The sequence below is a fragment of the Drosophila mauritiana genome, chromosome 3R (assembly GCF_004382145.1).
Source record: "Drosophila mauritiana strain mau12 chromosome 3R, ASM438214v1, whole genome shotgun sequence".
Classification (NCBI taxonomy): Eukaryota; Metazoa; Arthropoda; class Insecta; order Diptera; family Drosophilidae; genus Drosophila; species Drosophila mauritiana.
Window position 1 is genome coordinate 23,016,482 of NC_046670.1, and position 16,720 is coordinate 23,033,201.

General features: G+C 38.2%; 1 protein-coding gene across 1 annotated transcript in view; it reads right to left on the reverse strand.

The window, feature by feature from the left end:
* LOC117142793 overlaps positions 1-15,714 on the reverse strand; it is a 30,567-nt gene extending 14,853 nt beyond the window's left edge. Inside the window, exons 1-2 of the mRNA XM_033306993.1 lie at positions 15,096-15,714; positions 13,211-13,583 (exon numbers count right to left, since the gene is read on the reverse strand). Coding sequence (XP_033162884.1) covers positions 13,211-13,583; positions 15,096-15,165 — 443 coding nt within the window. The 5' untranslated portion in view covers positions 15,166-15,714. The remainder of the gene's footprint in view (positions 1-13,210; positions 13,584-15,095) is intronic.
* Positions 15,715-16,720: the final 1,006 nt, after the last annotated feature.

Sequence of the window (16,720 nt, forward strand, 5' to 3'; positions counted from 1 at the left end):
CAGTCCACTCGCCAGACCATCGAGTCCCAGAGCCAACCAGTCAGTCAGTCAGTCAATACCAATTGCAGGCCAAGAGAAACACGAAATTTGCGCAAATTTTTATTGCACTTTTTCCCGGAGCGTCTTGTCTTCTCCTCTGCTGACTTGACTTGTGCGAATTGTCTGGTCGCAGACTAGATAACTCCCTCGGAAATCCAACAGTCCCCCCCTGGTTTTCTCCTTTCTAGCGCTGTGTGTGTGTAATTTGGGCGAGTTTATTTGCCATATTCCCACGATATAGTTCGGCCAGGCTATTGAGCTTGCGGGCAGCTCTAATGATTTCTGGCCGCTCCGCTCCGTACCGCCCTTTCGCCATTCTGCCCAGATCTCTGGGCGCACACAACAAAAAATAGTGCAAAACGGCGTATAATGAATGCCAGACCTCTCAAACTGATGGCCAGTTCGCCGGGCAGCTCCAAAGTCGGAGCTTCGGGTAACCCTAAACCCAAACTGAACCCACACCGCGTTATTTTTCTTTTTTTTTTGGTTGTATTCGGGATCCAGGCAAATTAATTGCCCAGGCGCCGCACAATGCTTTCCATTTTGGTTCGCTTTTGAGGATTTCTCGGAATTTTTTTGTTCACTCGGATGCAAACACTTGTTTTGTGTGGCAGGACTTTGCGGGTGCCTCATTGTGTTCTGCGTAAGTCGGTGGCAGTAATCGATACCTTTTGGCAAACGCACACCTACAGATTAGCATCGGGGCGACGTTTAGCACAGAAAAAAAGAGCTGGACAAAAAGGCAAACCGTCTAATAACCATGGGCAGCTCAGCGGCTGTTCACACATGAACACGAATATATTTAAAGACTTACAATTTTGGGCTCCGTTCATATCTTATGTAAATGAATCGAGAGCGATAAATTATATTTAGGATTTTGTTATCTAAGGCGACATGGGTGCATTGCTCAAAAACATGTGCACACCACATGAGTCAGTCACTTGAGATCGTTCCCCGCCTCCTAAAATAGTCCCTTAGTGGGAGACCACAGATAAGGTCCTCGCCGCTCAAGATAGGCAGATGTGCCCGAGCATGGGACCTCGATAAGGCGGGGACTATTTACTTAGGCCTCTGCGTAGGCCATTTACTTTAAGATGCGATTCTCATGTCACCTATTTAAACCGAAGATATTTCCAAATAAAAGCAGTTTCTTACAAAAACTCAACGAGTAAAGTCTTCTTATTTGGGATTTTACATTTGGTCAATCGAGCCTTTAATCGACTCTGCAGTTTCCCCCTACCAAAGGTAAGGAACTCAGAGAAAGGCCAGCTCCTTTAAGCATCTTACAGCTAAAGGTAGCAAAAATAAGTGACTCTTGTTTCCCCCTACCAAAGGTAAGGAACAGAGTATAAATATAAAAAGCAAAAAGATACAAAAGAATCTTTTATGTTTTAAAACAAGCACCTTATAGTCTATAGCTAAAGGTTGCTTTGTGTACCATTATAAATTGTGGTAAGGCGTGCTTGAGGCCATACATCAGCAATTGTGAAATTAAAAAGTGCATAACAAAAGTGCCTTATAAATGCTCTAATAGCATTAAATCAGCTCATAAATAGAGTGCAGTGTATATGCCATAAGAGCATAAATTAAATAAAAAGTGCCTGAAAACAGTGCCTTATAAATGCTCTAATAGCATTAAATCAGCTCATAAATAGAGTGCAGTGTATATGCCAAAAGAGCATAAATGCCGAAATAAATGGCTAAAAAACAAAAAATCTGACTGGACTACAAAAATAATAGAACGTGCCAAATAAAAAAAAAAAAAAAATCATCTTTAAACATCGACGGAGCCTTAAAGAAGAGAAGGAAGTCAAATTCAAAGGAGCCTCTACCAGCAGCAGAAGCAGCAACAACAGCAGCAGCAGAAGCAGCAACAGCAGTAGCAACAGCAGCAACAACAGCAGCAACAGCAGCAGCAACAACAACGACATCAGCTAAGTCAAAACAAGAATTTTCTGTTTATCCAAACACACATATATATATAAATACATATAAAATACATATACACGTACTATATATATTAAGAAATTACAAAAAATTTTCAAAATGATGTCAGAAAAGACTATTCAATTCCTTAAGAAGCAGTCCGAAATTATTTTGGAAATTAGAAAGTTGGAAGTAAAACCAACATTAACAGATGTAGAAATTCTAAAATTAAATGAGCTTCAAAAATGTTTCATTGCTAATCATAGCAATTTGTTAAAGATCGGCGTTGTCGATCATGAATATTTTAACGCGAAGCAGTATGATTTAATAATGATGGTGTTAGAAAAAATTAAAAATAAAAATGAAAAAATTAAGGGCGAGTCGGTAGAAAACACTTTCCCTAAATCAAACACTGTCCCTAAATCAAACCCTCCCCCTACATTAAACCTTGAAATGTGTGGTCACCCTGAAAAAGAGGGTATAGCACAAAACAACGCTTTAAAAGTAGAGCAGGCATTTCGAAATAATGTTGGCCAATTTCGAGTATATCTAGAAGATACGTCTAAACTAATAGACAGTAGTCCAGATTTCCTTAAAATAAGGAAAAATAAAATTGAATTTTTATGGCATAAAATAGATAACCTGATTGAACAGGTGAATAGTCATTTTGAGAGCTCGCTATTCGAAGAAGAAATTAGCGAACTTGAATTTGACAAACAAAATATTATTACAGCCATTAATAGTCGACTCAGTGGCACAATAAATAAAGCTGAAATGTCGACGGTTGTTAAGGCGGAGGAGTTACCAACCCTGCCTAAAATACAGATTCCCACTTTCTTTGGTGATTCCAAAGAATGGGATCTTTTTAATGAACTCTTTACAGAGCTCATACATGTGAGAGAGGATCTCAGTCCTTCTCTCAAATTTAATTATCTAAAGTCAGCATTAAAAGGAGAAGCCAGAAATGTGGTTACTCATTTACTGCTCGGCTCTGGAGAAAATTATGAAGCCACTTGGGAGTTTTTGACCAAGCGATATGAGAATAAAAGAAACATATTCTCAGATCATATGAATAGGCTTATGGATATGCCAAATTTAAATTTAGAATCCAATAAGCAAATAAAGACATTTATTGACACGATTAACGAGTCAATTTATATTATAAAATTAGAGGCACAATTACCAGAAGATGTGGATGCAATTTTCGCTCACATAATTCTTCGGAAATTCAATAAAGAATCACTCAATTTATATGAAAGCCATGTTAAAAAGACAAAAGAAATACAGGCACTTTCTGATGTCATGGACTTTTTAGAGCAAAGGCTCAATTCTATATCATCATTCTCACAGGAAGTAAAACCTGTAAAGAAAATGATTAATAATAACAAGAATAAAAATTATAGTGACAATTGTGCATATTGCAAACTACCAGGGCATTATTTAATTCAATGCCATAAATTTAAAATAATGAATCCAGCAGAACGGTCTGACTGGGTAAGAAAAAATGGGATTTGCCTAAGATGTCTGAGGCATCCGTTTGGTAAAAAATGTATAAGCGAGCAGCTTTGTTCGACTTGTCGTAAACCTCACCACACGTTACTTCACTTTGCAGGTCATAATCCAGAAAAAGTGAATACGTGTAGAACAACAGGTCAAGCCTTGTTGGCCACGGCCTTGATTCAAGTAAAGTCGAGGTATGGAGGCTTTGAACAATTAAGAGCATTGATTGATAGTGGCTCTCAAAGCACAATTATTTCAGAAGAGTCTGCACAGATTCTAAAATTGAAAAAATTTCGGTCTCATACTGAAATAAGTGGAGTATCTTCCACAGGAACGTGCATCTCCAAGCACAAAGCGGTTATTTCGATAAGAAATTCTCCGAAAAATTTAGAAATTGAAGCAATTATTCTCCCAAAACTTATGAAGGCACTTCCAGTCAACACGATTAATGTTGATCAGAAAAAATGGAAGAACTTTAGATTAGCCGACCCCGATTTTAATAAACCGGGTCGCATTGATCTAATCATTGGAGCAGACGTATATACTCACATTCTGCAAAATGGAGTTATAAAAATAGACGGTCTCCTTGGGCAAAAAACTGATTTCGGGTGGATAGTTTCTGGATGTAAAAAATCCAAAGGAAAAGAAACCATTGTAGCCACAACAATAGAAATAAAAGAGTTAGATCGCTACTGGGAAGTGGAAGAAGAAGAAAAAGATGATATCGAGTCTGAAATCTGTGAAAATAAATTTATCAAAACGACAAAAAAAGATTCAGATGGGCGATACATTGTGTCAATTCCATTCAAGGAGGATGTCACCTTAGGAGATTCAAAGAAACAAGCGATAGCTCGTTACATGAATCTGGAGAAAAAACTAAAAAGAAATGAAAAACTTAAGGTTGACTACACTAAATTCATGAATGAATACATGGATTTAGGACACATGATTGAAGTGAGTGATGAAGGCAAATATTTTTTACCGCACCAGGCAGTGATTAGAGATTCAAGCCTTACGACCAAATTGAGAGTAGTTTTTGATGCTTCAGCAAAAACTACGAATAACAAAAGTTTGAACGACATAATGTGGGTTGGGCCACGAGTTCAAAAAGATATTTTTGACATTATTATTAAATGGAGAAAATGGGAATTTGTTGTTTCGGCAGACATTGAAAAGATGTACCGACAAATTAAAATAGATAATAATGATCAAAAATATCAATATATTTTATGGAGAAATTCTCCAAAAGAAAAAATTAAAACATATAAATTAACCACAGTCACTTACGGAACTGCATCTGCACCATATTTGGCTACCAGGGTTCTGGTAGATATTGCAGATAAATGTAAAAACCAAGTTATTAGTGCAATAATTAGGAATGATTTCTATATGGATGACCTAATGACTGGAGCTGATTCGGTAGAAGAAGCTAATAAATTAATAACATTAATTCTCCATGAATTGCAGAAAGTTGGATTCAACTTAAGGAAATGGATTTCCAACAATTCCAAAATATTAACCACTGTGGAGGACACAGGGGACAATAAGGTTCTCAATATTATCGAAAATGAATGTGTTAAAACTTTAGGACTAAAATGGGAACCTCAAAATGATTTATTTAAGTTCAGCGTAAATTGTAATGATGATGTAATGATCAAAAAATATAAATAAGCGCGTTGTGTTATCAACGCTAGCAAAAATATTTGATCCGTTAGGATGGTTGGCACCAGTCACGGTTTCAGGAAAACTTTTTATTCAAAAACTTTGGATAAATAAAAGTGAATGGGATCAGGAATTATCCATAGAAGATAAAAATTATTGGGAAAAATATAAAGAAAATTTATTATTGTTAGAGAATATTCGAATCCCAAGGTGGATTAATTCAAACAGTTCTTCAGTCATTCAGATTCACGGATTTGCGGACGCCTCCGAAAAAGCATATGCTGCAGTAGTCTATGCTAAAGTAGGACCTCATGTTAATATAATAGCTAGCAAAAGTAGAGTCAACCCTATAAAAAATAGGAAGACAATTCCCAAACTCGAGCTGTGTGCAGCTCACCTGCTTAGTGAATTAATCCAAAGACTAAAAGGATCAATTGACAATATAATGGAGATCTATGCTTGGAGTGATTCCACGATTACCTTAGCATGGATTAACAGTGGTCAAAGTAAGATCAAATTTATAAAAAGAAGAACGGATGACATTCGGAAATTAAAAAATACTGAATGGAATCATGTTAAGTCAGAGGATAATCCAGCAGATTTAGCATCCAGGGGAGTGGATTCTAACCAGTTGATCAACTGTGATTTTTGGTGGAAAGGTCCGAAATGGCTAGCAGACCCAAAAGAACTTTGGCCTCGGCAGCAGTCTGTAGAAGAACCTGTCTTAATAAATACGGTATTAAATGACAAAATAGATGATCCTATTTACGAATTAATAGAAAGGTATTCCAGTATAGAAAAACTTATACGTATAATAGCATACATAAATAGATTCGTGCAGATGAAAACAAGAAATAAAGCCTATTCATCAATTATTTCAGTAAAGGAGATAAGAATAGCGGAAACAATTGTTATTAAGAAACAACAAGAATACCAGTTTAGGCAAGAGATAAAGTGCCTTAAAATCAAAAAGGAAATCAAGACAAATAATAAAATATTGTCATTGAATCCATTTTTGGACAAGGATGGGGTTCTAAGAGTTGGAGGAAGATTGCAAAATTCCAATGTAGAATTTAATGTTAAACATCCAATCATTTTAGAAAAATGCCACCTAACAAGCTTATTAATAAAAAATGCTCATAAGGAAACATTGCATGGAGGGATAAACCTAATGCGAAACTATATCCAAAGAAAGTATTGGATTTTCGGGTTGAAAAATTCGTTGAAAAAGTATTTAAGAGAATGTGTAACGTGTGCAAGGTATAAACAAAATACAGCTCAGCAAATAATGGGTAACTTGCCAAAATATAGAGTGACGATGACATTCCCGTTTCTTAATACTGGAATAGATTACGCAGGTCCTTATTATGTTAAATGTTCAAAAAATCGTGGCCAAAAAACATTTAAAGGATACGTTGCTGTATTCGTTTGCATGGCCACCAAAGCCATACACTTAGAAATGGTAAGCGATCTAACTTCAGACGCATTTTTAGCAGCACTCAGAAGATTTATTGCTAGACGGGGAAAATGTTCCAATATCTATTCAGACAACGGAACAAATTTTGTAGGAGCTGCAAGAAAATTAGATCAAGAGTTATTTAATGCAATACAAGAAAATATAACGATTGCAGCGCAGCTTGAAAAGGACAGGATTGATTGGCATTTTATTCCCCCGGCAGGACCTCACTTCGGAGGTATTTGGGAAGCTGGAGTTAAGTCAATGAAATACCATTTAAAGCGTATAATCGGCGACACTATTTTGACTTACGAAGAAATGTCAACTCTTTTATGTCAAATAGAAGCATGCTTAAATTCAAGGCCATTATACACTATAGTTAGTGAGAAGGACCAACAAGAAGTTTTAACACCAGGTCATTTTTTAATTGGAAGACCACCTTTAGAAATAGTCGAACCAATGGAAGATGAAAAAATCGGAAATTTGGATAGGTGGAGACTTATCCAAAAAATGAAGAAAGATTTCTGGGTTAAGTGGAAAAGTGAATATTTGCATACGCTCCAGCAAAGGAATAAATGGAAAAAGGAAATTCCTAATATAGAAGAAGGGCAAATAGTTTTATTGAAGGATGAGAATTGTCATCCTGCAAGATGGCCTTTAGGAAAGGTGGAAAAGGTGCATAAGGGGAATGATGATAAGGTCCGAGTGGCTAAAGTAAAGATGCAGGAAGGATATATCACTAGACCCATTACTAAAATTTGTCCCTTGGAAGGAATAAAGTCTGTTGACAAAAATGAGGCTGACCAAGAGCCAAAAAGACGAACTAGAGCGACATCGGGAATGTCCAAGATCGGAATCATTATGGCAATGTTGTTGTTTGTGTTAAGTTGTCAAGTTTCTAGCGCATTACCTAAAGATATAGCACCAAGATATTCTATAGACAAAATAAATAAAACCTCAGCAATATATCTAGACCCGCTAGGAGATGTTGAGATTGTGAGTACTTCTTGGAATTTGGTTATCTATTATAAAATGGATCCATATTTTAAAATGTTAACAAAGGGTAATGCGCTTATACAAAGTATGAGGAAAGTTTGCGAAAGACTTCATAGCTTTGAAGAGCAATGTAGTCTAGTCTTAGATAATATGCAAAGTCAGTTATCGGAACTTGAAGAAAACAATAAATTGTTTATGATGCAGTCTAGATCTAGAAGCAAGCGTGCTCCTTTCGAATTTATGGGTTCCTTGTATCATATTTTATTTGGTATAATGGATGAAGATGATAGAGAGCAATTAGAAGAAAATATGAAGAATTTGTTAGATAACCAGAACAACCTTGATAAACTAATTCAAAAACAAACATCTGTGGTTGATTCAACTTCTAATCTATTAAAGAGAACAACAGAAGATGTTAACTCCAATTTTAGAAGTATGCAAATAAGAATTGAGAACATGACAGAAGTTCTTAAAGAAAATTATTATGTTTATAAGGAATCAATAAAATTCTTTATGATTACGAAACAGCTACACTCATTGATTGAAGAAGGCGAAAAAATTCAAGCAGGCATTATAAGCCTGTTGATTGATATTAATCACGGTAGGCTAAATACAAATATTCTCAGGTAAGGTTCCTGCGAATTCAAAAGTCCGTCTGCAATGTACTGGCTCTCAAATTGAATTGTTTGATTTGCCTCAGCAAGGAGTTTTAAGCATTGCGCCATATTGTACGGCAAGAACCGACGATAAAATTCTAGTTGCCCACCATAACATTCAGTCCGAAAGTGAAGAATTATTATCAACACCTTATATAGGAGAAGTTAGTGAAGTGCCGAAGATTATTTGGGATCCGCTGAAACTATCAATATTAAATCATACTGAGGAATTTGAACGATTGAATAATGAAATTAAATTTATGAAAGAGAACCATCAAAAATTGAAAGATTTACATTTCCATCATATTTCCGGACATGCTGGATTAATTATTGCCTTAATACTAATGATAATATTAATAATATATTTCATACGGAATGTGCTGTGCAACAAAGAATGCAAGCAATAACCTTTGCAGGTCCGTTGCCAGTACTATAAATATCAATAGTAAATAAACAATAAAATAATATAACAAATAAAAATATACAGTCCACTATATCGTTGTTTAATAGAAAATGTACTTCTACATAGAAAAAGCAAAATGTTTAAAATAAGTTAATTGAGTACAAATTGTTGAATTAAAAATAATATAAACCATAATTGTAATCCAATAAAATTAAAAGCCAGAAAAACTAGGCCCATTGAAATCTTAGTTGCAAAATAAATGAACATATATCAAATAAATACAGTCCACTACTGTTATAAATGCAACTAATATACTAATGTACATCTCAGCTTTGCTGGCCCTTTGGCAGAATGTTCACACATGAACACGAATATATTTAAAGACTTACAATTTTGGGCTCCGTTCATATCTTATGTAAATGAATCGAGAGCGATAAATTATATTTAGGATTTTGTTATCTAAGGCGACATGGGTGCATTGCTCAAAAACATGTGCACACCACATGAGTCAGTCACTTGAGATCGTTCCCCGCCTCCTAAAATAGTCCCTTAGTGGGAGACCACAGATAAGGTCCTCGCCGCTCAAGATAGGCAGATGTGCCCGAGCATGGGACCTCGATAAGGCGGGGACTATTTACTTAGGCCTCTGCGTAGGCCATTTACTTTAAGATGCGATTCTCATGTCACCTATTTAAACCGAAGATATTTCCAAATAAAAGCAGTTTCTTACAAAAACTCAACGAGTAAAGTCTTCTTATTTGGGATTTTACAGCGGCCTTTGGCCAAATTATATGCCAGGCCATAGGTAAAAGGGGCCCCGGGTGAGCATTAAGTGTTATACGGCCTGCACTCGGGTTTTATGGTTATAAAATGCTTTAAAAATTACGACGTAAGTATCTTTGCACATTTAAAGCCCGTTAAAAAGTGAGGCAATTCGAAATTGCAATACTGCCACATAGGAATTAGATAAAATTAGGGAATAAAGGGTAATTTTAAAATGCGTGGCTTGATTATATTTTCACTCTCCCATAAATCCACTTCGGCTTAAATATTAAACGCCAAAAACTATATCCTTCAATTATCTCAATCAATTAGCTTACTTACGAGCCTGTGTCCGTAAATTGCGGACATATAATTTACTGCTCTCAAAAGCTCATAAAGAAGTCTGGCGGGCAGCTACTGTGTTTATTTTGACGCATATATTTCAAAAATGCGAGCCACACCACCACCACCACTCTGCCCCACAATTCGAATGCGGCACCACTCTGGAGCAAACCACACCGAAAATAAACCACAGAGCGACCCCAGCTGAGATTTCATTGCCTCAGAAGAAATGAAATCAAGCTGCTACCGTCTGCCGTTCGATGCCGATGCTCTTGTATGTTTGATTGGAATCTTAGCCACAATTTAATGATGGACTGCCAAAAGCACACTTCGATGATTGGCTCTTGGACATCGTCATTTGCGGGAGCTGCGAGTTGAGAGTTGCGAATCTCCTCCGACGCCGCCGCATAATTTTTCATATTTTTATGATTTGTTGCTACCGGGTACTAAACCCGTTTCTTTCTGCTGATTTTCTTCTTTAGGTTTCCTTTTTTTTGTTTTTGGTTTTTTTTTTTGCTTTTTTAGTCTGAGCCTAACCATGGAGAGCGGCTACCGTTGCTGCATTTGCTTTCGATTATCTTAATTTGCGTGCGAAACTGAGTTTTTTCTTCCTCCGCCCGTAAGCCAAGCCCCAAATTGTGTGTGTACGGAAATTTTCCCATGACTTGGTTCTTGGATCGATCGCTGGCACTCTGTATACTTTGTGCCCGGCGGTGGCTTGGCCAGAAATTACCCCAACTATGGTATGGTCTCTGGCCTGGTCTGGTCTGGTCTGCTATGGTATGGTATGGTATGGAATGGCTCATCGGCTTGGAACTCTCGGGATTGATGGTTTGCTGCCGTTGCACTTTACCGTCAGGCAATTAGCACAGGGATGCCGCAACTAAATAATTTGGTAAGCCCCAGGGCAGCAGCTCCATCGATCTTGGCCTAAACCCGCGGCAAAGGTGGCGCACTTATTTGCTCAGCCTTTCGTACGGTTTTCGATTCGAATCCGTCAGATAATGCTTGGTCATAGGGGTGCATACCGAAATCGATTTTGACTCGCGTCACCAAATATTGATCTAAACAATTTGACGATAACGGAAGTCAGCCACTGCAAGAAAACTGGCTGGGAAATAAACCAATACTCTTAGTAAAGATCCTACCAGTAGGGTAGCAATGTTCATATATTCAGAGATATGCAGTCAACAAAACATCACTCCTAAGGTATATAGACTAGACCAGTTGCCAAGAATATTTTGCAGTGCATCGTCCATACTGAGATCTAGTGCAGCGTTTACTGCACCGATAGCCGAGTTGGGCAAATAGCTCGGTTCGCTCGGCTGATCGCTTTTCTCGTGAAATGTGTTAATGAAATTAGCAGCATAAAATTGCTACCAGAGCTAGACCCCGTGCAGCGTGTTACAGATACCCGAACGAAATTGTATCTTAGCCAAATGTCCGCGGCATGCTAATTACCAAAATTAACACCAACGGCGCAGGCCCGAAAGCAAATACGAGCTCAAACTCAAACAGAATCCGTACGCAACGGTTTCGGTTAGTTTCACTCAGGAAGCATCCGACAAATGCACTTCACAAACGTATCTTTGGCTTTGACTGTGAATCTGAACTTTTCCTCGGCTTCCTTTACCTTTTCTTCGATTTGTAGATTTTTTTTTAGTTTTTTTGTGGTGGCTCGAGTGGGGCCAGGTTTGTTGACTCTACGGCTGGATGTGTTAAAAACAACAAACGCCAGGTTTTCTTCGTTTTAATTAGTGCCATTTATTATTTAGAGCATATTGATATAGTTTTCGTTGTTTAACGGTTGTTTGTTTCAGTGCGAGGCGTGTTGTTGGCATTTCTCGTTCGAGCATATGGAAAATATTTATAGAAATCCGCCCGATTTTACTACAACCAAACCACACAAATTTTACAAACTCTGCCTGTGAATGTCGAGAAGCGCGTGCTTCGGCGCGCGAACAATGAACTTTTTTTTTTTGATGGAAAAAAGTTTGAAGCTTAGTTTTCGATGGCTGGGAATTCCAACAAATCCACGTGCTAATTGATAGTTCCATGGATCACGTAAAATTCAGATGAATGAACTGATTTAAGCCAGTAATGAAGAGCACCAATCTGTTGTTTAGAGAAATCATTTCTGTGGCTCTTCTGAAGTACCAATACCAAACCGTTTTCACTAATTAGTTGGTCCTTAAAAACTCTTCAAAATAATTATGTAACTGGCTTAGCCTGTTTAATGGTCCATCCGAGCTGCTACTACAAAATGCTCTAATTTCAATGGTGGCACCGCATCCGGCACAGACTGGAAAATGACACCCACCCAAAGAAAAAAAAGAAAAAAGACGCATGAGCAGGGCAACACCTACCCAAGAAGCTCCCACACAAAGGCAGGATATTTGCCAACTAAGAGCGAAAAAAAAGGGGAAAAATCTCAACAGACAAAGAACGAGCCATCAACAACATCACACGTGAGTTTTACACATTTCAGAAGCAACGGCAGCCAGGAGATGTGGCTAACTTTACTGGCATCTCCCCGACATTGTCGTCGATTCCATGGGATTCAGTGCCTGGTGTTCTCCTGGTGTGGAGACGCCTTTTTTGGTGCCCCATCGTCGTCGTCTTCGTGGACGTCCGATTGCCAACGTGGTAATGTCAATCGCACTGTGCGGGTTTAACTTATGGCAAAACATTTGAAGCACTAATTAATTGGAGCTAAATAAAATGGCACAGCGTCTCAGCTCAGTTTAGCTGGCAGTGAATTTTGCGCGTTTTTCGACTCTTCGCGAATTGGCGCTGTGGGTACGGGTACGCAGACCGACCGGAGAGATTACGAGGACCAGATAACTGCGAACTACAAGTTGCCAATACAAGAGGCCATTAAAACCGGCAGCAGGAGCAGCAGCATCAGTACACAGAGAAAAGAGGATTCCATTCGAAATGGGTGCCTATTACGTCTACATTATATATCAATAGCTCTTATTTGTAGGCAATCAAACGATCCTATAATTAGTCTTCTATAATCTATTGTTTTTATTGATATTTTAGTAGAATACTTTAAAATTAACACTCTTAATAGACAGAATTCCCTATAAATATCCATTTTGTGCAAAGGTTTAAATGAAGGCAATAAAATATTGTGGCAACCTAGTAAAAACCGACTAGCTGCCAATTTTCTTGCTGTGCATTAGCAGAGGAAGAACTAACCAGAAACAAAAGCAGTGAAAATCCAGGAGGAAAACAGTGACGAAGAAATGGAAAGGAGTCTGGATCTTGGCCCAGGCAGCGAATGGGCTGAAAGGAGTTTCGCTGTCGCCAAATGCGAACTTGGCCCCGTATTTCAAATTCGAATTGACAAATATCGAAGCGTGCGAAACAAATTGAAATTAAAAGTTTGCATGTTTGCGCTGTCTGTGATGCGTGGCTGTGTGAAAACGGAGATAAGACTGAATGTTGGCGCTAAGAACTTACCTTGTAAACATGCCGGCTGTCTGTTGCTGTTGCTGCTGCTGTTGCTGTGTTGCATGTTGCTGCTGTGTCGTCTGCGGCTGCCGCTGTTGCATGTGCTGCTGCTGCGACACTGTTGCCGGGGTTTCATGCTGCTGGAAGTTATGATGCGTATGCATCTGGTGCTGCAAGTGATGCTGCTGCTGCTGAAGGTGTTGCTGCTGCTGCTGCAGTTGCAGGACATGCTGCAGATGCTGCTGCTGTTGGTGGGGATGTTGCTGCTGCTGCTGCTGGAGGGCGTGGGTGGGCGGATTCGCTGCCGTCACCTTGTCTAGGCCACGTTTATTATCCGCATACATTTCGTCGATCGCACGTTTGCAAATATTTGTTACCAATTCTAAAAGCAGAAATGACAAAGCGTTTTCAGCACGGAATCTCGGATTGTCACGGTTATTTGGCCAAAATCTAAGGCGAATCACAATGGGAAATAATGATAATATCAATCAATATGTAGATCTTAATGAAAGTCTGCAGACTCTAGCTTTTCGATTTGCTAATGAAATGAAACAACAATTGTTGATTAGCTTTGTATTTTTCATACGTTGGAAATAGTCCAAGATATTGTTTGAATTGTCTGCGGCACAAAAAGCATATTTTGAAGGAACTGATTTGTATTGTTATTGCCCATTTGAACAATTGCTCGCTGTGCTCATAGTATCCCCACCGATGCCCTCCGATGAGTTGGCGCTTTTGACGTGTTTTTTATTTGGGCACTTCGATTGCATAAGGAGTTGAAAATGATTTATAGCATTTGCTCGGAGTTTCGCTCTGCGATGGCGGATAAGTAACTAGGGGTTAATGAAATGTCTTACAACACAAATACTAAACACTCGATGGGCTAGGATCTGTGTTGATCACATTTGAAACTTGTTAAGTCTTAAATAATGATCAATCAAATTATGATTTGGCTTTCTAAGAAGCGACCGAAGATTGAAAATGTTTTCTTGAAAAGGGAAATCTGAATGTCTTTGTGTAAACAAATTTGTGTCAATCTGAATTCACTGTAATACTTTATTACTTCATTACTATTATCAAGGTAAACTTTATATACTGAACAAATTAATTAATATAACATTGTTCTTCCTTAAAAATTGCTATTCGATATTATATGCTTTAATGCTTTAAATGTAAATCCAATACTATCATTTCAGTTGAGCCTCATAATAATTCTTTCGTGGTGTGACCTACATTTTTGAACAAATTTTTGTTTTCCCAACTGTTGCCACTTTTCCTGGCCAAATTTGATCTGGCTCAAACAGAAACAGGCCACTATCACTTTTCTTATAACTCAAAGCACACTCGGACCATTTCCTGGCCACTTGTGATGGCGCCAAGAAGAATCTTAAAAATCTCTTCTGGGTTCTGGTGGCCCCCGGCCGAAAAGTGCAACAATTGAAATTAGTTTTGTTGAGTGAATTTCAAATTTCCATCTCGAGTATTCACTACCGTCTGCGGGGCCGGCGTCTTGGCCTGGCTTTTTGGGTCTTTGCTGCAACTCATTGTCAAGTGAACTTATCACCGAGGAGGGAAACAAGCAGAAACGACGGAGATAAAAAAAATTTGTTCGAGTTGACGTTTGGAGTGTCATCGAGTCGATGCTTGAATTTGTTTGGAGTTGTTTGAATAGGGACCACCAAAAGTCATTGAATGAAATGAAGAACTCCACAGATATATCTCATTGTGAGCGACTTTGGCTGTGTGCATTTGATTTTTTGGGCTAACGGCTTTGGCTTGCTCGCTTTTTAAGTATTTTGTTGTTATTGATTTCTATCAAAGTTAATAATGAAATTGGTAAATTACGATTTGGGTGCGGGTGGGGGTTCGGGCATGGACCTTGATCTCAACTTACCTCTCTGCTCGAAAGATTCAATTTGCGATATCCATTTGGTTATAGAGCTAGCTCCAATAGCATTTGGCATAAATGATTATTTAATAATTCACTTCGATCCGCCACAATGTTTGACACTTTATCAATAACTTGTATTTATTTTATTTATTTAGGTATGTGTAAGACTATTTACTTATATTATTAGATCCAATGTGGGGCTTCTATTGCACACTTTTCGCTTTGATTATTGCCTAATCTTTGCATTGGCCATTACATAGGTATTCATAGAATCATTGCATATTCATCACTTTGATTAAATCAAGATTTATGGGGTTTCTTATCCAGAAAAGCTCGGCTGTAATTTGCAAATCAAATGGCCCGAATGACGCACAACCTATCGCGTTAAGTAATAACTTATGGCCCGACGAGAGCAAAGCCAATTGGCGATCACAATTTAATAAAATACCGACGGCTTTATGGCTCAGCACCTTTGGGTCTCTGGGGCTCAAGCAAATCCGTTCCGTTTCCGATCGTATAAATCCACAAAATCACACAAGAACCTCGGATCGAGGGCCACACAACCGTGTTGAATGCGCGCGTGCACCTTTCTGTGCGGATCACCGGAGCGACACAGAAGCGGCAAACTTGATTTCGAAACAGGTAAGGTGGCTTTCGTTCAGTTTCAGCCAGTCTGCCGATCTGGCCAACATCCAAAGCCGGGCTCTGCATGTCCCTGTTTGGAACTGCTCGTGTGTTGGTGCCAAGCGGAGTGCTCGCCCAATGAGATGGATGATCATCCAGTGAAAGAAAAAAATATAAGCAGTTTTATTTTTCCTTAAATGTATATTTTGTAAATGAACTTCCAATTTTTTATTAACTATTTAAACATATTTTATAATGGCGTTTTGAAGAGGGTTAATCTACATATTATTTTTTTATTTTATATATTTTATAAACATTTTTATTTATTTTATTTTTATATGTTACAAAAGGATATCTTATTTATGTAATGATAAATAAAATAGTAATAATAGGATAACACAATATATGTATTTTAAGATTCCTCCCAATTGGTTCCAGTGCATTCCGCCTAATCATGCTCCGGTACTCACAAACAAGTTAACGCACACTCTCAACGATTTATCCAACTGACCAATACAAGCAGCGAAGCGATCATTTTGTAGACGCCTCTTTCAATACTAACAACACGTGAACAATCAAACAAACACCCAGCGGGCGCTCTTGCCGGTTTTCGTTGCCCACTCAGCTGTAAATCTATTCAAATTAGCCATAAATCAATTAAGGCCGATAAATACTATAATAAAACAAACCAAACTTGACTCGCATGGGGAAAATACAGATATAATCAGTGAATATTTTACATATTTTCTAGTTAAGTCGGAGGCTTAGTCAGCACTTTGGCCAGCTTTAAGATGTGCTGGCAACTCTGCTCATTTATTTGGCTAACACATACTTGAGTTCGTGAGTGTGTGTCGAGCTGCTCGTTGATTGGTTGCCTGTGGCTATGCTTGTTTAAAAACTATTTACAATTTTTTTCCTCTTTCGTTTCGCTTTGGCCTGACTTTCGTAGTTTGTGGTCAACACAAAAGGCGGCTTAAACTGTGCGAGCCAATCGCAATCAGATT